This window comes from Desmodus rotundus, chromosome 2 (assembly GCF_022682495.2).
Source record: "Desmodus rotundus isolate HL8 chromosome 2, HLdesRot8A.1, whole genome shotgun sequence".
In the NCBI taxonomy this organism is placed as follows: domain Eukaryota; kingdom Metazoa; phylum Chordata; class Mammalia; order Chiroptera; family Phyllostomidae; genus Desmodus; species Desmodus rotundus.
Genome location: NC_071388.1, coordinates 141,732,418 through 141,756,060, shown reverse-complemented (window position 1 = coordinate 141,756,060; position 23,643 = coordinate 141,732,418). Strand labels below are relative to the sequence as shown.

Below are 23,643 nucleotides of genomic sequence, written 5' to 3'. Positions count from 1 at the left end.
GGTTTTAAATAGGTGTGGAGAAAATAAGGGGTTGAGTTACTATGAGCCAGTCCAGAAGTCTAGAGGAAACATTGGCCATAGATGATGTTGCTCTAAATGTGAACCCAAAGAAGCTTCTAAAACGTTGGCTTTGAAAGTTAGCTTAAGAGGTGATACACTTTGGAAGTTCCGACTCATTGTGGTCCTCCATACTGGAGCACAGGGAGGCTGGAATTTGGCCAGGAAAGCAGACAAGCAATAAATACAAGTGCTCTGCAGACCTTTGAAGATCACAATTTTCTACCTGCAATTAAAAAACTTTGCTTTGTGATGCAAACATAGAGTGATTGGGTTGATGACCTTGGGTTATAAGACATTCTTTAATCACATGGTTATGCCTGTCATGAAGTCTAACTGTGCATTTATTTTGCAGGTTAAGTATCGAATGGATGGTGATATTGCTAAAACTATCTATCACATGGATGAAAAAGCAAAGGACATTGAACACGCAAAGAAAGTGTCGCAGCAAGTCAGTAAGGTGAGGTTGTGGTATGGATGGCTGGACACAAAATAGAATGTGTGCCACCTCTGCCCGGCCTTCGAGGGAACGCGGGACAGGCCTGATCCTGCTCACCAGTCCCACTGATCACAGGCACTGTGAGCTCTACATGCACACAGGCCAGCGGGGCTGCCCAGATGACTGAAGTGCCCGGGGCCGCACTGTGGGTTGGAGCCTGTGCAACTCGACCGCAGGCAATTGCTGCACGGAGTGCAGTCCCAGTGTCGTCAGACTTAATTTTTAACAAATTTCAAATTTCAAATGTAGGGAACTAATTAAAAATACTTTTTGAAAATACCATGTCAGTCAAAAGAAATGCATGTATCATCCAAATTTAGCCAGATAGGTTACACCCTTTGAAAGGAATCTGTAAAGAATCAGAGTCATGATTAAGGTTTTTTTAAAAAATAGATATTTTTCCAAGGAAAAGCTTACCAATGTGGGAAAAGTATTATGGGATGCTGACATGGTCAGTGTTTTCCTAATTGGTGCTGGAACCACATTGGCAACCTTTGTACGAGGGCACTTGGAGTGTGAAAAACTCTTCAAGATGCTCTTTTTTGTTACCTAAATCATCATGCCATGGGGGAGACATGAAGCTCTCTGCTCTTTCTGTTTAGGTTTTATACAAGCAGAACTGGGAAGACACCAAGGATAAGTACCTGCTTCCCCCTGATGCCCCTGAACTTGTCCAGGCCATTAAGAACACAGCCTTGTTCAGTAAGGTAAAAGCCTCTCCTCTGTCACCACCTCTATCTTCCTCTGTTCTCCTACCGTGTTGTCTAGAGGAATACTCACCACACTCTTGAGAATCTGAAATACGGTTCCCCAGTCTCTTCGTGAGTAGCCTTGAGACTGGTGTGGCTGCAGGAATAGGGTTTGGCGAGGAAGAACAGAGAAGAGAGTTCTGGGGAAGAGGAGAGGAGAGGGTCCTGTCAGGGACCTGAGCAACCTGGGAAGAGTGGGTGGGAAAAAACGGATACTCCTGAGGTCCAGCTCTGGAGACATGCAAAGTAATATTTAGTTTTTCTGTAGACCCTGTGCTACACTTTGGATATTCCTGCCTATCATTCTTATTAAGGGTCTGTTTTGTGACAGTAACTACACTAAGTACCTTCCTGGCTCCTTACACTTGCACTAGTGCTTGTTGCAGGAGTCAGGTAAACTCACAGAGAGGAGATGAAACAGAATTAGACACATCTGCCCTTCTGTAAGAAAGATTTGTTGGGAGAAGCAAGAGAATCTATTAATAAATATGATTCGAATTGGATGGAAAAGTGGGGGTTATCTGTGAGTTCCATTTACCTTTGCTCTTACCTTGCCCTTGAGTCTTTATGCCATTGATGGACGAGGTAAAAAATATGTATTTTCATGTAACTGTGATTTCATATTCTCACAGCTTTTTACTCTTCTCTGATTTAGAAACTGTACACTGCAGACTGGGAAGAAGACAAAACTTTGTTTTACCCATATAACGACAGCCCAGAGCTGAGGAGGGTTGCCCAAGCCCAGAAAGCTCTCAGTGACGTAAGTGGACTGCAGTCAGCACCGTTTGTAGTGTGGAATCAGGCACCTCAAATTGTATCTTCTGGCCAGATGCTCATTGCAATTATTTAGAAGAGACTAAGTGCCATTATTGCAGAGGAATACATCTAGAATCATTAGAACTTTTGATTCCTACTTTAAATTAGACTTTATAGTTTACATTAGATAGAATTTAGTCGAATCCGCTTTCCTGACAGGTTGAGTCTAAGGTCACGTGAAGTAATTAGTGGTAGACCCCGACTGGAAACCTGGTCCTGTGATCCCAAGACCAGAGTTCTTTCCACTAGAGCATGCTCCCTTCCGTCCCCTTGGCTGGTATTAAAGTTTTTTCTGTATAACAGAGTAACATTTTAAAACCTACTGGAATCATAGCCACCTTTTCAAATACATTAGGTAAATATATTACTGCAAGATTTTGATTTGTTATCCTAATCACGAAGTCAGAATTGTGGTGTGTCTGCCTTTCTGGGCATGGGGGCCCGGACTGGCGTACTTGTCCAGATGTGTGTGTGGTTGTCCCACCAAGACCTCTCGCCACTGGTGTACACAGAGTGTATTGCAGAGTCAGCAAAACACCGGCAGTCCCATTGGCTAGAATTTTAGTATCTTAGACCTTGAAAACTTAAAAGCCCTGATAGGTTTGTTCGGATTGAAAGCAGCAACAGAGAGCCTTGTGTGGGCCTAGCACTTCCCTTGCTTTGAGTTACTTTATTTCTTGCTCCCTACATTTGCTAGAGGCCATGTTGAAAATTCAGAGTGTTCAGGAGACTCTCTATTATAAAATGGCAAGTTGTTTTTCATTTTGTTGTCAGCTAGATCCTTAGAACCTCTTACATTCAATGTGAACTTAACAAGCCAGTTGGCTTCTTAAAACTTATTGGATTTACTTCCAATAGATCTTAGGATTCTATCTTGCTCTGAACTAACTTTATACACATACATTTGAGGTGTATCTGACTTTTGAGGTCTATTTTTTTTATTGCTTCTTACTTGTCATCACCTGCAAATTTAGTGGACATATTTTCTATCCCAGGTTGCATGTAATTGGTTAAAATATAGCAGATATACTCCTATCCTTGCACAGGGTAAGCTAGGAACTAAAGAAGATATAACAAAATTTCAAGGCTATCTAGTGTGCCAATTTCAGTGTGTGGGGACCTCCCATTTTTTTTTTAAGATTAGATTTTTGGTTCTGTATCTGATAAATATGTAATATTGTTTGACCTTTACCAAGTGATCAATCTTAGTCATTGAAAGTCCATTATACATGCATACCTGGCAAGAAAAGTGAAACAAGAAGTTTTCATCCTTTCCCTTGAAAATCTATAACCAAGCTGGTCAGATGAAAGTGCTATATACTAAACCATAAGAAAAAAAAGTTAAAAAGACACACACAAACTCTACAGTCTAATACTTGGTAAGAGAAAGACAAGATACATGTGAGGAATCAGAGAAGGCCACGTGAAGATGGTGATTCAGAGAGAATGGGCAGTGATGAACGGGAAGGGCATTTCAAATAGAGAGCACTCGAACAAAGGGACAGAGGTGCAATGAGCCTGGGGCTTAGGGCACAAAGAATGTGAATGCTGTGGGTGCCGAGTTATGAGGGCACTTGTATGAAACAGACAAAGCAGCTTTGACATGATCTGGTAGTCAATAAGAGGCACCATGAGATTTTGGAGAAATCGCATTACATGATAAAAGTAGAATCTGGAGAAATTGTGATACACAATATGATAGACTGGGACTAGGCACAATTATAGGGGACTATTTGTAGAAGACTGTTTTAGTAAGATGGGTGAATCAGAGGGATGATGGGGACAAAGAAGAGGAAAAAGAAATCTGAAGGTAACAAGTATTTAAAAAGTGTTAATGATATTGGATACTGGGGACGAAAGAGAGAAAGGGGCCACAGAGGAATTTGTGACTAAGACTGGCAGTCCGGGTGGGCAGAGGTATAACTGGTAAGGATGCATTAGTTAAAGAGAACTAGAGTTGAGACAATGGAGGAAATATTCAGATCAAGGCATCCTATGAATCAGTTAGAAATTTAGTACTAGTGCATACATGTGAGATGACAAGAGATTAATATTTGAGAGTCATCAGAATCTAAGTGACAACTGAAGACATGAAAATGTATGGGGGAGGCAAAAGAGGCTGTGACCAAAGGCGGAGTTTTGGAGGACACCCACACTGAGGACACCTGGAAAGGAGCCAGCAAAAGAATGAGGGAACAGACTGTGGGAGACATTGAAGAACCAGGAAATGCATGTCACGTAAGCCTAAAGAGAGGTTTCCAAGAAGACACTTAATCTCATAATGTCTCCCTTTATCCGTAAAGCCTCCATGCCACTGTAGTGCTATGGACTTTGAACAATTAAAGTTGGCCACATTTTTCTTGATAGAAGACGTAATCAAGTAAAACCTTCCCATCCTTGCTCTGAAAGACTTGGCAGTTAGCATAGGCTTTTATTTTCATCAGAGACCAAGCATGCACTAAGCATCAGATCACCGGCACGCCTATTAGTCCTGCTGTCAGTACCATGAACTTCTACAGTTATTGGGCACAGAGCAAGCAATTTGTTCACAGAATATATCACTGGGTAGGCATGGAGGTTTCAAGCTAAGGATTTGGGTTCAGAGGCTCCCTCTTCTCCTGTCCTTCCTGTGTTTGTCTTAACCCTAATTACCATGTTTTCTTTACAATCTAAATAGAGACCAAAGTCTTGGCAAACACTAAGAGAGTCCTTAAGCTGATCCAGAGTGCAGAATTCTAAAGAAACAGAATTCTGCCCGAGGTTCCTGAGAAATTAGGACTGCTAGATCTGATTTCTCTGAAGGTTCTTGACAGGATGTCATCATTAATCAGCATTTCTCCTGGAAGAACATTGTTTTCTCCTCTAGGCCTTAGCCAGAAATGCAAAATACAGGTTGCCTTGTGCCCAAAATAAGTCTTCATTCATTTAAATGCAATTAAGCAGTGAAATTCAATTAACACATTTTAAAATTTGTCTTTTGCATCCCAGTTGATTTAATGGTCACGAAAGCTTTTGTTAGAGGCACTAGGTAGATATTAGTAGGATGAGTTAGAAGGAAACTTGGTTAAAGAGTGAAGAAAATAATTGGGATCTCAGAACTATATACCTCTTTATAAATAAGAATATTGTCACAGGGAAAGAGAAATAATTTGTAGAAGTCTCACAGCTGAGCACTGGATGAATCGGGAAGATAATTCTCCTCTTCAGACTGGCCCCGATGGCCTCCGTGTGTAAACCACACATTCAGAAGTCAGTCACTGAGACCTCGCTCTTGTCAGGTACTGTGTAGGCCACAAAGGTTCCCAGAGGAGAAATTATGTTCTCTGCCATCCCAGAGCTCACAGTCGAAGTAGGGACAGAGGTGTAACCAACCAGTTACAGTATCGTCTGAGAATTTCTTTGAAGGAGGTAAGGGCTAAGTTGAGTGAGAATCTTGGAGAAGGCAATGGAGTCAGGGAGGGCACAGGAGAGGAAACTGTGCTTGTCCTGAGACCCAGTGAACAAGTGGCAGCTTGCAGGCAGACGGGGGGAAGGTAAAGTCGGGGCATGCCAGGGAAAGGGAGCAGCATGGATGAGGTCCAGAGACAGAAGAAGGCTTCATGCGTCTGGGGATCTATGAATACTCTGCATTGTTGGAGGCAGGAGTCAAGACTGGTGGGAGAAAAAGCCTAAGGAGTCAGTAGTGAAGAAAAGTGAAGACAAGCGTGAAAGGGATGCATAATTAGTGGGCAAGATACTTTTTTTAAGGTAAGAGAACTATTTCATAGGCTGAGGGAAAGGACTCACGAAGAGGGAGAGTTGAAGCTGGAAGAAAGAGGAGAGGTGGCTGATAGAGTTAGGCACACAGGGCTGCTGGAGGGAACGGTACCCTGAGTGCTGGGCTCATGCCCTGCTCATGCCTCTCCTCTGGGCCATGCAGGTGGAGGGGAGAGGTGAGAATGAGCGCAGAGAAAGACAAGTGTGCAGCCTTTCTTTACTCTATGGAAGAGGAGGCTGAGGATAAGATGCAATTAATTGGGCTTGAGGACAATGTTGGGGGTTGTCTCTAGTGGAGAATGACCAGAGACACATATGGGATGTTCAAGCTTCAGTAAAGGCAAAGTGGCAGTTGGGTAAATGTACAGTACTGGGCACAGAGCCCCAAGCTGGCTGTTGTTCCCAGAACCTATCATTGTACAGGCATGCAGATTTCAGGCTAAAGGCCCTGCCTCCTCTGTACCTTCTTCCTGTGGCTCTTTTAACCTTGGCTATCATGTTATCACTACCCAATCCATAGAATTGTGTGATTTTCCTCAGTAGCTCTCACATCCTGGATATAAGAACAACAGAAGTGTGTGGTTAAGTTGATGCAGAGCTGGCAGTTTGTTAACAAGTGTAAGGGAAAGAGAAGTCACTGGGAGTTGAGGGTGCTGGTTAAGAGAATAATTTCAGTTGCAGGTTATGACATGGAGCCAAAGGAAGGAAACAGATCTAGGGCCAACAATCTTGGAGAGGAGAGAAAACTCAAAGGGAGCAATCTCCAGGATGCTGAGAGGAAGGACATGCAACATCTACAAGGATAAATTATGGTCACGCAGTACACTAAAGTTTAAGACTTCTAGTCTAGATGAAAACATAGTCTTAAAATGCCAACAAATGGAACATGGACAGTATTAATGGAATAATTATCTATGGTTCATTTGCATCCCTTTTATTTTGACAGATTGCCTACAAAAAAGGTCTTGCTGAACAGCAAGCACAATTCACACCTCTGCCAGATCCTCCAGATATAGAATTTGCCAAGAAAGTGACCAATCAAGTGAGCAAGGTACGTAAATAAGGCTGGAACACTGTTTCCCTTGAAAACCCTGCTTAATAAGCTCAACACTCAGAAAAAGTAACGAAGGTGAAAAGACACAAGGTAAACACTGAGTATTTTTGCAATGACCCTAAAAAATGTAACAGCAAAAGCAATACATTCACAGTGTCACCACTGTGTGAGCGAGTGTTCAGCCAGCGTAACGACTCAGTGATTGATAAATATGAAAGCTGCCTCTGGAAAACAGAACCCGCATCCTAATATCCTTTGACATCTGACTTATGGAAGTGAGGTGAACAGGGAACCAAGTAATCACAGGATCTGACTGTTGCGATTCATTGTGAAGACCCCATATAGTTTTGCGCTCTCAGTTAGATTTGGGGAAAATAAGAATGCATGAGTGGTCTCTCAGACATAGCTTAAATTTACAGCCAGGGGGAGGGCACCTCATAACTTTTAAGGTCCTGGCAAACAGCCTGGTCTGCCTATATTTAGGCTGGTAAACTAGCTCTGAGGAATGCAGAGAAACAGATGTTCAATGATGAATAGACCATGTTAAGTTCTTTTTAAAAAATTAGTCCAAATCTAGCCACTTTCTCCTGGGATACTGCTGCTTTTAAATAAATACTTTTCTTAGCCCTCTGTGAAGTTGAGTCATAATTTGGTCTTAAATTTTGGTGGAACCTCAAGGTTTCTATCTTGTCCAAGTATTTTTTTTTGAAAGAACATGTCCAGTAAAGAAGAAAGAAATGTTATGGATGGTGAGGTCTCTTCAATGATGTTTTTTAGTGTCTGATACTGCAGTTACTTATCTGTAGAACCCAGGGCTACTGGGGTAAAGATCGAATAAGTACAGTAGGAATACCTCATAGGAATACCATGAACCTATTTTGTCAGGGCTAAGCAGAAATTCACTTAGAACTGTCCATAAAGAGATGGCCCACTGGAAGTACTGATATTGTAAATAAGATTGGGGAGCGAAGACCATTCATCTTTTTTGAAGAAAAAGAAAGGCTTTTTTCAAATAGTCACTTAGAAAGAAAAATCTATTTTAAATTTTTTTAAAGCATATTTTAAAAGATACCTTACTAAGACAACATTCTTTTACCTTATTTGAGTATGTAGTGCGGGTACTTAAAGGTGGTAAGAAAAAAAAACATGCTTTCAAACTCCCCTATAATCAATCTCTCTACAAAATTAGGCTTGCCAGCTCGTTTAGAGCTGCACTTTTCAAAATAGTAGTTTTTAGCCACACGTGTCTATTGAGCACTTGAAATGTGACAGATGAACTGAGAGTCCCATATGTGTAAAATACACACTAGGTCTTGAACATGCAGTAGGACAGATAGCTCATTATTTTATATTTCTTACAAGTTGAAACGGAATCTATTTTCTAAATCTATTGGGTTAAGTACAATACATTATTAAAATTAGTTTCCCATATTCTTTTTTACATTTTAAAATATGGCTACTAGATAATTTTAAATTATAGTGGTGGCTTGCCTTATATGCATATTGGACCACACCACTCCAGTTGGATAAGGAGAGGTTATCGGGAATTTTGAAGGCATTCCCAGGGCTGGGTTGCCCTTGTGGAGTAATACTGTGAGCCAAGGGGAGGATGGCTGTGGAAGAATGTCACCAGATTCTGTCACAATGATAGTTAACTCATCCTGGTCTTGCCCAGATTTCCAAGTTCTTTTTTAAAAAATATTTAATTAATTTATTTTTAGAGAGAGGGGAAGGGAGGGAGAAAGAGAAGGAGAGAAACATCAAAGTGGGTGGGAAACATCGATCGGCTGCCTCTTGCACTCCCCCAGCTGGGGACCTGGTCAGCAACCCAGGCATGTGTCCTGACCAGGAATCAAACCAATGACTTTTCAGCTTGCCAGATGATGCCCAACCCACTGAACCGCACCAGTCAGAGCAGATTTCCAAGTTCTTAGTGGCCATTGTGCATCCCAAATAATAGTTATGTTGGAAAGAAATACTTGTGATTGGTCACACCAGTTGAACAGCAAACCATCCAATAAGATAGGTGCAGGGCTGCTGGGGGACTCAGATGTGGGACTCACTTCCTTTCTCTTGACATCTTCCCTGCTGTCAAGCTGCTTTGACCCATGCTTCAGTATCATTTTCTTTCTTTCCCCAATAGGTAACATCTCCTTTACCTACTCACTTTCATGCATTTAAATTCTTACCATTTCCTTGTTGAATCATGTCTCCCAGATCCATCCCTTTGTCTTACAGCCCTCAGTTTCTATGTTAATATAATGTGTACATATCTGTAATGATGATATTGCTGTTACATTCTGTTTACCAGCCTTCCTCACTATACCTGTCAGAATCCCTACTCTCACCTTCGTCTTTGGCCAAAGCCATCAGCTACATGCCAGCACCTCCTCCTGGTTCAGCTCACTTTGTAGCTCTAGCACAGATGGGCAGGCAGGCAGAGTTGTTCATGTAGGCAGGCATTTCAAATGAGGAAAGTATGCCCACAACAACAAGCAACAAATGGGGTCCTGAATGCAGCACTGGGAAGTCCCTTTAGTTTCTCTGTGCCTGCCTCTGTGCTTTCTTCCAGATTCACAATAAGAACTGTAAGATTTCAGGTTGTAATTTCCAGGTAATACCAAATGGGATCTAGAATTAAAAGGAAAAACTCTGTAGTCATAACACTTCTGATAGTCGTGTGGTTAAGCAAGACATTAGGACACCTAATTTACAGTACAATGAAAGCACCCTCAGCTGGCTTCTGGAGAGGAAGGACTATGGTTTGCGGGAGCAAGCTGACTCATCTATAAACTTGTGGTTACCCTCTTGCCCACAGAAGATGTCCCAGAGCTTATAATTGACCTAATGGACTTTCCTCTGTTAAATGAACAAATGCAAAATCCTAGAGCAAGTTAAATCAATGCTTACCTCCAAGTTTCCATTGATCAACCACAAACAGGACAGAGTTAGAGAGAAGGGTTAGGGTGAGGGTTGGGGGAAGTTGGATGTTGGCCCCCTGATGTGGTTAATCCATCTCCATGTACCACACAAACACTCAGGCCTCCTGCAGAGAGAGGCCCTTTGGCTGGCGGTGGGGGCGGGGAGGTCCCATGTGGACATACACCTCTGTCTCTTTTTCATTCGTCTAGTTTCAGGCCTTTATCTTTTCAACTTCTCTTCTACCCCCAAATGAAGGGGAAGGCCGCAACTTCCTCAGCAGTAACAAGCTCCAGCCTCCTCCCTTGTAGTGAAAATCTTCCCAACTTGGAAGTACTCTGGAATGGGTTGTGGGGGATCCAACTCCACCCTGACCCACTTTGGCTCTGGGTGGGTGGAAGAGACAAGCTTTGGACATGAAAGGTCAGAAGTGGGGAAGGGAAGGACCCTAGATGAGGTGGTCTTCCACCCTTCTTTTGCATCTTGTTTTAATATCTTTTTTAAAAAAATCACATATCCGTCTCATGCTGTGAGAATTAATCTCCTACTCAATTTTGCTTAACAAATCTACATATGTGATTCTTATTTCTCTATAATAGCCCACTTTTGGACTTCATTAAGAATATGTTACCTTCTCAATTTTAAATTGTATTAATTATATCTCAATTTGGGGATGTGTCTGACCCGGTTGCCCCCACTCCCAATCCTGGAGTTTTTTTCCTTTGAAGCAGGCAGAGGAGTGTCTGTATCTCTTCAAAAAAAAAATTGTAGATTAGGAGATTGTAACCTCAGGTGTGTGTACATCAAATATCTCTGAAGTTGTAAATATTTATGGGCATTTTACAGCGCTCTCAGATTCCTGATGAGTTCTGTTCTCCAAAAAGATTAGAAACACTTATCTAGGCTGTCTTAGCAAATTGAAAAATCAGTTTTATTGACTTTAATTCTTTAAAACTTCAAAAGAGGAGGGTAGGCAAATTAATCGGTGGCATAAAGAAAGTTTTATCTCATGAAACTTTCCACTGAAGACCACACACATGCATGTGCACAATTTTCTTTTCTTCAGAATTTCGTATTCTCTGCTATGTTACAGTTTTTAACCTTACATTTGCTTATCACTGTTGAGTTTACAAAGCATTCTTTGGTGTATGCATGGTCTTATGTAATCTTCCCAACCATCCTCTGTAAGTATTTTTGTCAGCATGTATGGTTAAGAACACTGAAGCTTAAAGAGACTAAGTTATACCTTTAGAAATCATGGAGTTAAGTCTTGGGTCCAGAGCTTCTGAACTCAGGTCTGGGGCTCTAAAATTTATAGCTATTAAAGCCCCTTGGTTATTGATTAGCATATTAGCTTTTTGAGAAGGAAAGATATAGGGCATTTGAGAGAAGGGTGAGCTTCCTTGAACTCAAACTCACTGGCTCTACACATCAGTTAACCTTGGTACTTGTTCTGTTAAAGGTATACATACCAGAAAACCACCTTCCGCTTCCTTGAAGCATGTGATAGGGGGTTAGGCATATAAACACTCTGAACATTGGTAATGTTTATCAATACATTCTGTGAGCCAAGGAGGGGAATTGCTGCAACCCAGCTCTGACTCCAGCTCACATGCCCAGGTTTGGGGTTGGCTAGGCAAATTCTGCTCAAATAATGTTCATGCCAAAGTCATTCAAAACCACATACATGGCCTCAGTTCAACTTAGTGTAGTTGAACATTTATATGGTAACTTCTACATGCTGCTTTTGTATTAGACTCCGAGGACACAAAATGAAGAAGACATAATTCCTCTCTCCAGGGCTTCCACAGCCTGGGATCAGGTGCTATGGTGTTTGGGAACAAGATGGGGTAGCAGTTTAATTTTTTAATTACTTTCCAGTTCTCAGTAAAATTTCTTGAAGTCTAAACTAGGAAGTCTTAGTCATTGGCGTACAAGCCAAATTTTGTTGTGGTATTGCTTTCTGTATTATTACAAGTTTTATTAAAGCTCAGAATCAATGGCCAAGTTCATCTGGCATGGAAATTTGGGGTTGAGTGGTTTTATTGTAACAATGAATTGCAAATGGGGGATGCTTCTGTCTCTCTCCTTCCTCAAACAGCAGGGAACAAGTTCTGAGATGAAGTAAGTCCCCAAACTCAGTAAGAGGAGGCAGAGTTAGTACTTCTATCCCCTTCATTTAACTTTCTTGTTGGGTAAATTGAGAGTGTATTGGAAGATTTGAAGACATCTATTAAGGATCCAAGAAGAGTCTAGTCAAGATAATTTTGAAAGCTGCCCATGACCATTTATTTTGCTCTCTTATCTGTCAAATCCTGGATTTTGCTTGTCTTATTTTCTTTTTTTTTTCCTTCTAGCTAAAATACAATCAAGATTATGAAAATAAAATCAAAGGCAAATGGAGTGAGACACCTTGCTTTGAAATTGCAACTGCCAAGATGAATGCTGATAACATCAGCACAGTAAGTGGGAAGGGTGGCCAGATATCCTTAGGTTGAGAGGGAGACCCTTCCTTCATGACTTCTAGCCACCTGCTGCCCCTGAAGGGGTTGGTACTGGAACATTTATGTACTGGCACCACTTGTTGGGGGCAAGACTTGTGTAGAGTTCCCATTAAGAAAAAATAACCCCACAATCTTTCCTTTTTTTTGAGAAATACTGTTTTGATCAGATGCCCTTTTTTCTTGCCTCAATTTTCATAGGAATATTGTTTCAAAGTGAGTACAGGTGAAAGGGACCCATTTTAATTAATTCTTTGCTGGGTTCCCAAACAGTACACTTATGAGACTGATTAGTTTCTTCCCAGATTTTCCTCACTGGAAAACATAAGTCCTTTTTTTAATCTCTAAAGTTCTCCACCCCTGGCTTCGGGAGCTCCTTTTGAGTCTGTCTTTAATTCCGATGTTAACTAAGTGGCCTCTGTCCTCCGATGCAGAAGCCTCCCACAGCTTTTCCCCACAGGAGTTCTTCAGTGTGTCTAATGTCTTACAGAGGAAATATCAGGAGAGCTTTGAGAATATGAAAGACCAGATCTACTTCATGCAGACGGAAACACCAGAGTACAAAACGCAGAAACAAGCTGGGGTGGCAGCTAGCAAGGTATGAGAAAGTTCCCTCATTTGTCTTGATGATCTTAGTGTGGGTGAACTTCTTGTAACTCTTGCTTTTGCATGTAATGAAAAAAAAGAGGGTTCTTAGTGAACAAAAAAAGTACTTCAGTATTGTAATAGGGGTACTACATTGTTTAAAATTTTGTCGTGTGAGCATTCGCAATACCCTGTTACCATCTTCAATATTTCATAAAGGACCTTTTGAGACCCGGAAGTAGAAGCGTTATAATCTCAGACAGAAGACAGAAGAGACCTGCTCAGGAAAAGGCAACTGGCAGCCTTATATGAATATAGACACTCCCGCACTCACCACTACCATTATTGTTCTTACATTCTTACTAACTGGTGAAAACCTATAGACAAGACACATGAATCAGGGATAGCTCATATATGCCCTAGAGTGACTTTGGTAAATTGCCAGACTCCCTGGCATTCTACAGCAGGTTGGGCACTAAAAGGAGCATCAACTTCAAAGCCAATCTGACTTGATTCTAACCCCGGCCTTGGCTCTGCTGGAGGAGCGAGAGAAGGAAAATCATGTCACGTAGAAGGCTGTGTCAGTATCCAGGTGCTGTTCTGAACCAGGAGGGTAGCGGGACGAGTGATGAGGAGTATTTTGGAAGTAGAGCTGAACTGGTGTGATGATGACTTAGATGTGGAGTATAAGGACACGTGTTGGTCTAAGCAACTAGATGGAGAGGGTTTCCTTTTATCCAGATAGGAAAGATGAAAACAGTGAATATTTTTTCCTAAATTCTAAAAAAAAATTATTTACTGATTTTAGAGAGAGAAAGGAAGGAAAGAGAGGGAGAGAAACATTGATTTGTTATTTCAGATATTTATGCATTCATTGGTTCTTTTTTTTAAAATATATTTATTGATTATGCTGTTACAGTTGTCCCATTCCCCCCCCGCCCACTTCACTCCATCCTGCCCACCCCCCTCCCTCCCACATTCCCCCCCTATAGTTCATGTCCATAGGTCATACTTATAAGTTCTTTGGCTTCTACATTTCCTACACTATTTTTACCCTCCCCCTGTCTATTTTCCACCTATCATCTATGCTACTTATTCACTGTACCTTCCCCCCCTCCCCCTCCCACTCCCTTAATGACAACCCTCATGTTCTAGTTGTTTGCCTAGTTTGCTCTCGTTTTTGTTTTATGTGTGGCCGTTAATAACTGTGAGTTTGCTGTCATTTTTACTGTTCCTATTTTTGATCTTCTTTTTCTTAGGTAACTCCCTTTAACATTTCATATAATAAGGGCTTGGTGATGATGAACTTCTTTAACTTGACCATATCTGAGAAGCACTTTATCTTCCCTTCCATTCTAAGTGATAGCTTTGCTGGATACAGTAATCTTGGATGTAGGTCCTTGCATTTAATCTTGGGTAATGTAATTATGATGTGCCTTGGTGTGTTCCTCCTTGGGTCCAGCTTCTTTGGGACTCTCTGAGCTTCCTGGACTTCCTGGAAGTCTATTTCCTTTGCCAGACTGGGGAAGTTCTCCTTCATTATTTGTTCAAATAAGTTTTCAATTTTTTGTTCTTCCTCTTCTCCTTCTGGCACCCCTATAATTCGGATGTTGGAATGTTTCAAGGCATCCGGGAGGTTCCTAAGCCTCTCCTCATTTTTCCAAGTTCTTGTTTCTTCATTCTTTTCTGGTTGGATGTTTGTTTCTTCCTTCTGGTCCACACCATTGATTTGAGTCCCAGTTTCCTTCGCATCACTATTGGTTCTCTGTACATTTTCCTTTGTTTCTCTTAGCATAGGCTTCATTTTTTCATGTGTTTTTCGAATAGATTCAACCAAGTCTGTGAGCATATTGATAACCAGTGCTTTGAACTGTGCATCCAATAGGTTGGCTATCCGTCGCTTAGTTGTATTTTTTCTGGAGCTTTGAAGTGTTCTGTCATTTGGGCCTTTTTTTTTTTTTTGTTTGTCTTGGGGCGTCTGTTACTTTAAGGGGCGGAGCCTTAGGTGTTCACCGGGGCGGGGTAATGCTGGTCGCTGCGCTGTGACGCAGTACGTGGGGGAGGGGCTGAGTGGGAGCAATGGCGCCCACCTCACTCTCCTCCGGCTTTCAATCTTTCACTCCGCTACCCACAATCAAACTGGGCCACTCTGGTGCTGGTTCCCGAGTAAATGGGCCTGTGCACACTCTAGGCCCCTGTGGGTCTCTCCAACAACCTCTCCTGTGAGGCTGGGAGTCTCTCCTGTTGCCGCCCCAACCCCCACGGGCGTTTTCAATCAGAGGTTTGAGGCTTTATTTCCCTGAGCTGGAGCCCTGGGTTACGAGGTCTGCTTCGCTCCCCACCGTTCGTCCGGTTTATCTGTGGGCGAATGTGGTGCCGCAAGGTGCTACCCGCTGCTCTGCCTGCCCCGGTCTCTGCCACTCTGAGTCCAGCCCTCTGGGTTTATCTGTGCAAATGTGGGGCCACACGGTCTGCTAGTGCTCAGACTGCCTGTGCCATTTGTCCTACACTCCGCCAGTCTCAGTCCCGCCACAGCCACTCGAGTCCTCTCCACCCCAGTGCCCGTCTCCGCCCCTCCTACCAGTCTGGATGAATGGTTATTTTCTATTTTCTTGGTGTTGGTCCCCCTTGCTGTTCGATTCTCTGTCAGTTCTGGTTGTGCGAGGAGGCGCAGTGTGTCTACCTATGCCGCCATCTTGCTTCTCTCAGCCATTGGTTAATTCTTGTATGTGCCCTGACCAGCGATCAAGACCGCAGCCTTGGTGTATCGGATGATGCTCTAACCAATGGAACTACCTGGCCAGGACTTATTTTTTATTTTTATTTTTTGGAAGAGAGATGTGAGCTCAGCTTAAAACTTGTAAGATTTGAGATACCTTTTAGACATCCAAGTGGAGATGTCAAGTGGGCAGTTGATTATAAGTCTGAAGTTCCAGGGGAGATATCTGGCAAGGGTGTATAAATTTGGGAGTTATCAGCATATGGACAGTATGTTTTTTAAGATTTTTTAAAATTTATTTATTTATTTTTAGACAGAGGGGGAGGGAGGGAGAAAGGGAGGGAGAGAAACATCAGTGTGTGGTTGCCTCTTGTGTTCCCCAACTGGGGACCTGGCCTGCAGCTCAGCCATGTGCCCTGACTGGGAATCAAACTGGCAACCCTTTGGTTTGCAGGCTGGAGCTCAATCCACTAAGCTCCATCAGCCAGGGCAAATAGATTTAATGTCATAAGAATGGAGGCCATCAGGGGAGCGAGTGGGAAAACTCTAAGGGTTGAACTCTGGAGTGTTCCATGTGAAGACATCAGTGAGATGAGATAGGAGAAAAATCTAGAGAGAATGAATTCTTGGGAAGCAAGTCCAGGGAGGAGGGAGTGACCAAATGCATCAAATGTTTCTGAAATGGATTTATCACTGTATGGTCCCTGGTGAACTTAATAAGATCAATTCAGTTGAGTCTGCTTAGAGAGGGTTCATGAGTGAATGAGAAGAGAGAAATAGAAGAATGTAAGTATATTCAACTCTCTCAAAGGATTTGCTGAGAAGAAAAGAAGAAAAAGTTGCAGTAGCTGATGGATAAATGTGTGAGGAGGGGATTTTCTTTTTTAAGATAGGAGACAAAAACACCATATTTCTATGCTGATGGAAAATCCAGGGTGGAGGGAAGGTATGATTGTGTTGGAGGAGGAAGAGTGGCTGGAGAGATGTCCTTGAGCAGGTGAAAGGGAAGGGGCCTGGTGCTTCAGAAGAAGGACGGGTTGGCCACAAGCCCTGACAGTTCACCTGTAAAGAGGAGTGGCGGGGTGTGTCCCAAGTGCAGGTAGGGGAATAGTAGGGTTTGTGGAATTTCTTTTCTGACTGTTCCCATTTTTCAAGGAAATACATAACGCTATGGGGTTATCTGTGTCTTCTGTCCCCTGTGAGTCCTCTGTGTAGCCTATAGGGTGTGGTACCTCTGGGTTTCAGTGGTGTATCTCCTGCCTTTGGATATCAAGCTGATTGCATTTTTTTGTGAGGTTTTTAAATGTTTGAACTTATTTTACGGTTCTATTGCTGGAACAGATGGCTAGCCCTGGAGATCATGGTCAGAACTAGGGTCTTCTCCTTCCATTGGACACGTTCCTGACAGGGGCTTCTGAGCCCTCATGTATAGCTTCTGCTAGAGCTGGAATTAAAGGTGCAAAGTGGGAAAGGCAGAGAGAAAAGCTGAAGGGGCCACCATTCATCCAGCCCCAGCCCCTGCCTTCCCCTCCTGTGTGGGCATTAAGTGCACACTTGCCCACACACACAGTGACAGTTGAGATGTAAGAGTAGTGCATGATGCTTCCTTTCTTTTCAAATGTGTTGGCAGATAGGGTTCTGGAGCAGCAGGCATCTGGTACATGTGCTGTCATTATTTGTGCCTCCTTCTCTCTCCTGTTATTTATGTATCTATCTACCTCCATCTTTTGGGGCAGGGGCTATGTGTTACTTTCTCTTGTATGTGTCCAAGAGCCTGGCATGTAATAGATACTCAAAAATACCATGATGGATATTTTGGAATGAATAAATGAATAAGAAGAAAAGATACCTTGGAAATTTATGCAGTTTCTCTACTACTGTTATGAATTTTATACTTATGCTACTATAAGTATTTTGCTTGTAAATTGTCAAGCTGCCATTTTTCTAAAGAGAACACTGATTTGTGGAACTATGTCATAATTTTGTAATAGAGACAAGAGCAAAAATAACTCTTAGAGTTTCTTTATCACTTTATTTCATTCCTACAGGTAAAATACAAAGAAAACTATGAAAAGAATAAAGGAAAAGCAGATTATAATGTACTTCCTGCTTCAGAGAACCCTCTGCTCAAGCAGCTGAAGGTGGCAGGAAATGCCCTAAGTGACGTAAGTATATTCTTGTCAATGTGTTTTCTTAACTTCAGCTGCAAGAGAGACAAGCTTTCTTGCTTTCTATAATGACTAAATGCAAATACACATTGCAAGTGCTTTAAAGTTGTGATGTAGCAGTTCCCCTGTAACTATCTAACCACGGGAAGGCCTTAGCACCTCTGAGTATGATGTGTGTCAATTTGTGGGGCTGGGGGACATTGGGGTTAAGTTCAATGGGCAGGGAAATCCTCATTTGCTTACAGACTCCAGGTGCTTGTGCCTCCAGGGCTACTGTCCCTTCCAGGAGATGCTTTGTGATTTTGACAGAGGCAGAAGGAGATTTTGAAAGGGGAGGAGAGAAGGAAAGATGAGGCAGTGTTAGCAACCTCCCGGCTGGACGATGTCCTGTTGTGAAAGTTCCCTCCCCGCCTCTGCCATTGGCTCCTCAGATCATGGCCACAAAACCATCACTTGCAGACAGCGGGACTCAGAAGATGGCCCTTAAGTCTTCACAGGAATTTCTACTTGTGGAGTTGTTGAGAGCTTTACTAAACCATTAGCAATGAAACAGATTAGATAAGTAAGAACTGGGCCTGGCATTCGAAGACTAGCAGCCCAAGTCCACTTTTACTGTGTATTTAGAGACTGAACATGTGATCAGTGGCGTGTTTCCCTTATGGTTAGCTTATACTAAGCTTCTCCAACATTTGAGGGTTATATGTGGCTCTCTGGGTGCGCCAGTCTTCTTCTCTTTGTGCCCCGGGTTGTCAGCACTGCAGGAATGAGCACAAGTGATGAGAAGCGGGGTGAGTGAAGTGGCAGGTGAGAGAGTGGAAACGGACCTGTCTCAATAGCTCCACAGGGAATCAACCCTGCTTCCCAAATGAAGGCCATCTTTATCAAACATATAAAAGCCAAGGTTTGAATCCACTCTGCTGATAAAGACAGGACCATAAATATATTAAAAACGAATAGCAGCATTTACAATTTCAAACCCCAGTATGAAAGGCGACAACAATGTGCTTCCTCATGTGTGCATTTACAATCTTAATAATTGTTTATTGTTATTATCAGAGCAAAAGATCCTAGCAAAGGAGATGAGTTGGGAGTTTCATGATTTGAGTTCTTGTATATACTTTATGGTACAGTACTGGGTTTTCCATGGTAGAAGGAGGAAAAAAAGAGTGTGTATTTCTCAATATTTACTGAAGTTTTTCATGCAGGTTTGTTTACAAAACAGGAACACTTGCTGTTGCTCAGAATGTCCCTCTGTGATGTGCCACATCAGGGAGGGAAGTGTGTGTGGGGTGGTGCATGGAGAAGGTGGATGTTCAGAGACACACAAGAACCTCTGCAGCTGAGGGCTTGGTCGGAGGCAGTGTACAGGCTTTTTAATTTTTTGAAGCACATGAAAAACTTAGGCTTTGCCAGAATTGCTCATAGAAAAGGCTTATCACTCGTGACACCCTAGTATCTGATTGTCAGTTCTGAAGACAGTTGATAGGCAATATCTTTCTTCTTCTTCTTTTGTTTAGTGTTAGAAAATACAAGTGTTATAATCAGTGTGGGAGTGACAGAAATCCACTGAACTAGTTTTTTTCTTTACAGAGATTATACAAGGAAAACTATGAAAAGACAAAGTCAAAGAGCATAAACTACTGCGAGACCCCCAAATTTCAGCTTGACACCGTTCTGCAGAAATTCAGCAGTGATGTAAGCAATCCTACCATTACTCCTTTCTAAAAACAAAACACACACAAAAACCACCATTTCACAAATAAATAAATGAAATGTCTTGTCTTTCAGACTAAATACAAGGAGTCCTACTTAAAAGATATTTTGGGACATTACGTAGGCAGCTACGAGGACCCACATTACACACACTGCATGAAAGTCACCGCTCAAAACAGTGACGTAAGTTCTAATACAACTGTGAAGGTTTCCAAGTAACTCAATTTTAGGGCATGAATACAACGGTTGCATCCTTATGTCTGATTTTGTTTTTTCTCACAGAAAAACTACAAAGCAGAATACGAAGAGGACAGAGGTAAATGCTTTTTCCCCCAGACCATAACTCAGGAATATGAAGCCATCAAGAAGCTGGATCAGTGCAAGGATGTAAGTCTGCAGTGTGACTGTGAGCATCACCGCGCTCCATGGCATCCAGTGGTCCAGATATGTTTAAAATTTTGACACTTTTACAAATAAATGCAAACCAATAAATTGTAAGAAAGTAAATTTATTTAAAGTAGATATACTATTTTTTCTTTTGCCCATACATTTCATGAGCTAATTCTAGATTACTTTCCCAGAGAAGAGTTCTTGGGCATCTGAAGTTATGGGAAAGTTTCTTATAAAAGTATCTCTCAAAGATACTGCAGTCTAATTAGAAAAAAAACAAGTGTTTTATTAACTCCAGGTATCTTTTCTTTGGGAGAATGGGGTTCTGCTCACTAGTGTTGTAGGCCTACATGGATTTGACAGGCAATGTTGCTAAACCTGACTCCTTTTCTCCCCCACAGCACACCTACAAAGTGCACCCAGAAAAGATAAAATTCACTCAAGTAACTGACTCGCCTGTTCAGGTGCAAGCCCAGGTCAATGCTAAACAACTGAGTGATGTAAGTTCCTCTGCACTTCCAGGAAGTCCAGTTACGAGGGGCAGTATAGCATAACTCTGCACAGGAAGTCCTGTGACTTGTCGCAGTTACAAAGAAGGCTATGTAAATTGTATATTTGTACAATCCCAAAAATATTTTCTCTTTAGTTGTCTTGCATCCTCTGCATCTTTTCGGGAGGATATTACTTAAAGTAAAATGGTTCTATAAGGGAAACTAACTTAGCTTAATGTACCGGAAAGCACATGAGTCCTGAAGTCAGATAAAACTGGATTCAAATTCCAGCTCTGTCTGGGCAAATCATTTAACTTCTCAATGCTGCATAGTTCCTATTGTGGTTGTTCTGAAAATTGAGTGAAAGGAGAGATGTGCTTCGTCCACACCCTGGCCCCAGAGCAGATATTTAACACCTGGGATTTCTGTCTCTCAAATAAGTATTAGAAAATGGAGTGTTTGCAGTCAGTTTTATTATACGAGTTTTAAGTATGAATTTCCAAACTTACATTGAACTAAATAAAATAAGAGTAACCTCCGGAGATTTATGACCTGAGAAATGAAAGGCTTTCGTTAGAGAATCAACAAGCCGTAATGTACGCATGGGCATGGGAACCACACCAGGAGGAGGGAAAGTAGGGTTACAGTTGTGAGTGCATGAAACAGAGTTTATTCTTGTGTTATTACTTATTAGTTACTATATTATTTACCATATAACCAAACCTACTTTTGCCCCACCCTGTATTTTTTAGAAAACCTACTTTTGCCCCACCCTGTATTTGTTAGAAAAGATTCTCCTGTGAGAACTGACAATGAGAGGGAGGAAAGGGCTGTCCCCCCCCTCCCAGAATCTGCAGGGCCAGTTGTGCCATACGTGAAGGGGACCGGGCGTGAAAGAGCCACCTCCTTCCGTTTGGGCCCTACCGTGGTACCCAACGAGACAACAGCTGCCACATGTCCAGGACACAGGTTGTCAGTTGTGCCAGGTGGCCTACCCTAGCTCTGGACTTTCCTTTTAACAACTTTGTCAGTTTTATTTAAGGAAATTTATTTTACATTTTGTTATGAAAATTTGTTCTTTGGAACAATTCTTCTTCTGAAATCATCCTCTCTCTCTCTCTCAGCTAAATTACAAAGCGAAACACGAAAGTGAAAAGTTTAAGTGCCACATACCGCCAGATACTCCTGCCCTTATCCAGCACAAAATCAATGCATATAACCTGAGTGATGTAAGTTCCTCGCCACCATGCCATGCGGTATACTGACAGCTTGTGCTTTGACTTTTTAATTGTTTCATTAAATCGTTATTTCAATGTTAAAGATGGGAAGAACCGTTAACATTTGTATCATGTTCCTATGCCTCTGCCAATGCAACTGAATTTACCACATAACATGTATGTAGCAATCATGTAAGTAGCTTCATACAACTAGACATTACTATATTTTAGTCAACCTCTGAAATTCTGTCACCCATGTATGTGTAACTGGAAATTCAATGCTAGCTCTGTTAGTCATCTGTTCATTTATACTATGCTATAATTAGTTTTCCTTCAGGATTGCATTGTTTGAAGATTTAGCTTCATTTCATTTATCCTTCAGGTCTGTAATGTTTCTTGTTTCACGGAGATGGTACTTATCTCCACATGTAAGAGTACTTGCACTGGCGAGGATATGGAGCATTCGAAAGGTGTGGGGCTGGCTGTCCATTGCGATCTCTCGTTTCCACACTTAATTCTGTAGAAAAGTCACATTACCCTTAGATGTTTCCATTTCCTCAACAACCCTTTACATAAGTACAAAGATTGTCCAGCATCAATGAGTACTATAACGATTCATGAAATAACCTTTGCAGAGGACTTTGAGATCCAATTAAAGCGGTGCCTTTATATTATAAAAAGTTAACTATTGAATATTTGTGCTATTGTAAAAAATATTCAGTGTTAGGAATCAAACAGTAGTATGATAACTAGAATTAAGTTAATTTGATGAAATAGCCAAATGGAGAGTACATAAGATTAATCTTGTAGAATTAGAAGCTTCAGCTTCAAGAGAATTAGCTAAAATATGCATGATTTCATGGACAATGAAAAGTCCCTTTATATTAAGACAAAGTATTGGGTTCCCTTCTAGTCTTCAAAGTGTGATAACGTGCTTATCCCTTTTGTCAATTCCTTTGTTAAAATTTTCCTGCCCAGAGCATTTACAAGTACGACTGGGAGAAGAGCAAAGCTAAGAAGTTTGACATTAAAGTGGACGCCATTCCCCTCCTGGCAGCCAAGGCTAACAGCAAGAATGCTAGTGACGTGAGTGTGGCCTGGGGACCTGGGCTGGGGGACTCCGTGGTGTTCCCTGATGGGTGGGATCTGACATGTGTGATGTCTTTGCAGGTGATGTACAAGAAAGACTATGAGAAAAACAAAGGGAAAATGATTGGAGCCCTCAGCATTAATGATGATCCCAAGATGCTGCACTCTTTGAAGACGGCCAAAATGCAGAGTGACGTGAGTGCTTTTGCCAATCACCCTTATTTTCAGATGTGGCCACACCTACTGTTGAATGGGAGCTTGGATGTGATGTTAACCTAAATGAAATCTCAGATCAAGGAAGACAATCAAACATGAAAGCCCAGTGCTAAAGGATGATTAACTTCCTCATTTTTATGACCTCTGTGTCCTTTGAGACATCAATGAATATCATAAAGGTTCCCTTTGTCTCCTTAATGCCCTCTGTTTTATCAGAGGGAAATTATCCTAGCAATGTCACTTTCTTTATTTCTTTGCCTGGAAATGGGCTCAGTATCTCAGGATGTATAAACATGTATTCATTCATTCCATGCCATGACCTGACTTAAGGTACTTTGCAAAAATACATACAGAAAAATAAAAGGCGAGAAATGAGAAGATCAGGCTAAACATAAAGTAGGAATCACTAGATGAAGCATAACTTTAAAAGCAAATTATTTTAAGAATTTTATAAAATACTGATCTCACTTTAAAGCCTTTAGATTGCTTATTAAATATAAAATAAAACTCTTTACAAAACTGCATTTCAAATGCATACCCCAAAAAGTAAATACTCCCTAGTCTCTATCATTTAAGATATTCCTGTATTTAGTATGTTTTTGCATTTCTGCATGTGAGACTTAAAAGAGAATGTGAAGGAATATATGATTCATACAATAAAATAGGAAAACCATCTTCCATGTATTATTGCTATAAAGTAAAAG

The 23,643-nt window shown here is 41.6% G+C and overlaps 1 protein-coding gene across 15 annotated transcripts in view; it reads left to right on the top strand.

The window, feature by feature from the left end:
- The window catches only part of NEB (nebulin), a 197,269-nt gene that overhangs the window by 8,937 nt on the left and 164,689 nt on the right, over positions 1-23,643 (top strand). For all 15 annotated transcript variants that reach the window (XM_053918664.2, XM_053918673.2, XM_053918671.2 and 12 more), the window contains exons 7-20: positions 413-517; positions 1,159-1,263; positions 1,961-2,065; positions 6,824-6,928; positions 12,208-12,312; positions 12,842-12,949; positions 17,704-17,820; positions 19,414-19,518; positions 19,612-19,719; positions 19,819-19,923; positions 20,328-20,426; positions 21,542-21,646; positions 22,613-22,720; positions 22,805-22,918. In XM_053918664.2, coding sequence (XP_053774639.1) covers positions 413-517; positions 1,159-1,263; positions 1,961-2,065; positions 6,824-6,928; positions 12,208-12,312; positions 12,842-12,949; positions 17,704-17,820; positions 19,414-19,518; positions 19,612-19,719; positions 19,819-19,923; positions 20,328-20,426; positions 21,542-21,646; positions 22,613-22,720; positions 22,805-22,918 — 1,494 coding nt within the window. The remainder of the gene's footprint in view (positions 1-412; positions 518-1,158; positions 1,264-1,960; positions 2,066-6,823; positions 6,929-12,207; positions 12,313-12,841; positions 12,950-17,703; positions 17,821-19,413; positions 19,519-19,611; positions 19,720-19,818; positions 19,924-20,327; positions 20,427-21,541; positions 21,647-22,612; positions 22,721-22,804; positions 22,919-23,643) is intronic.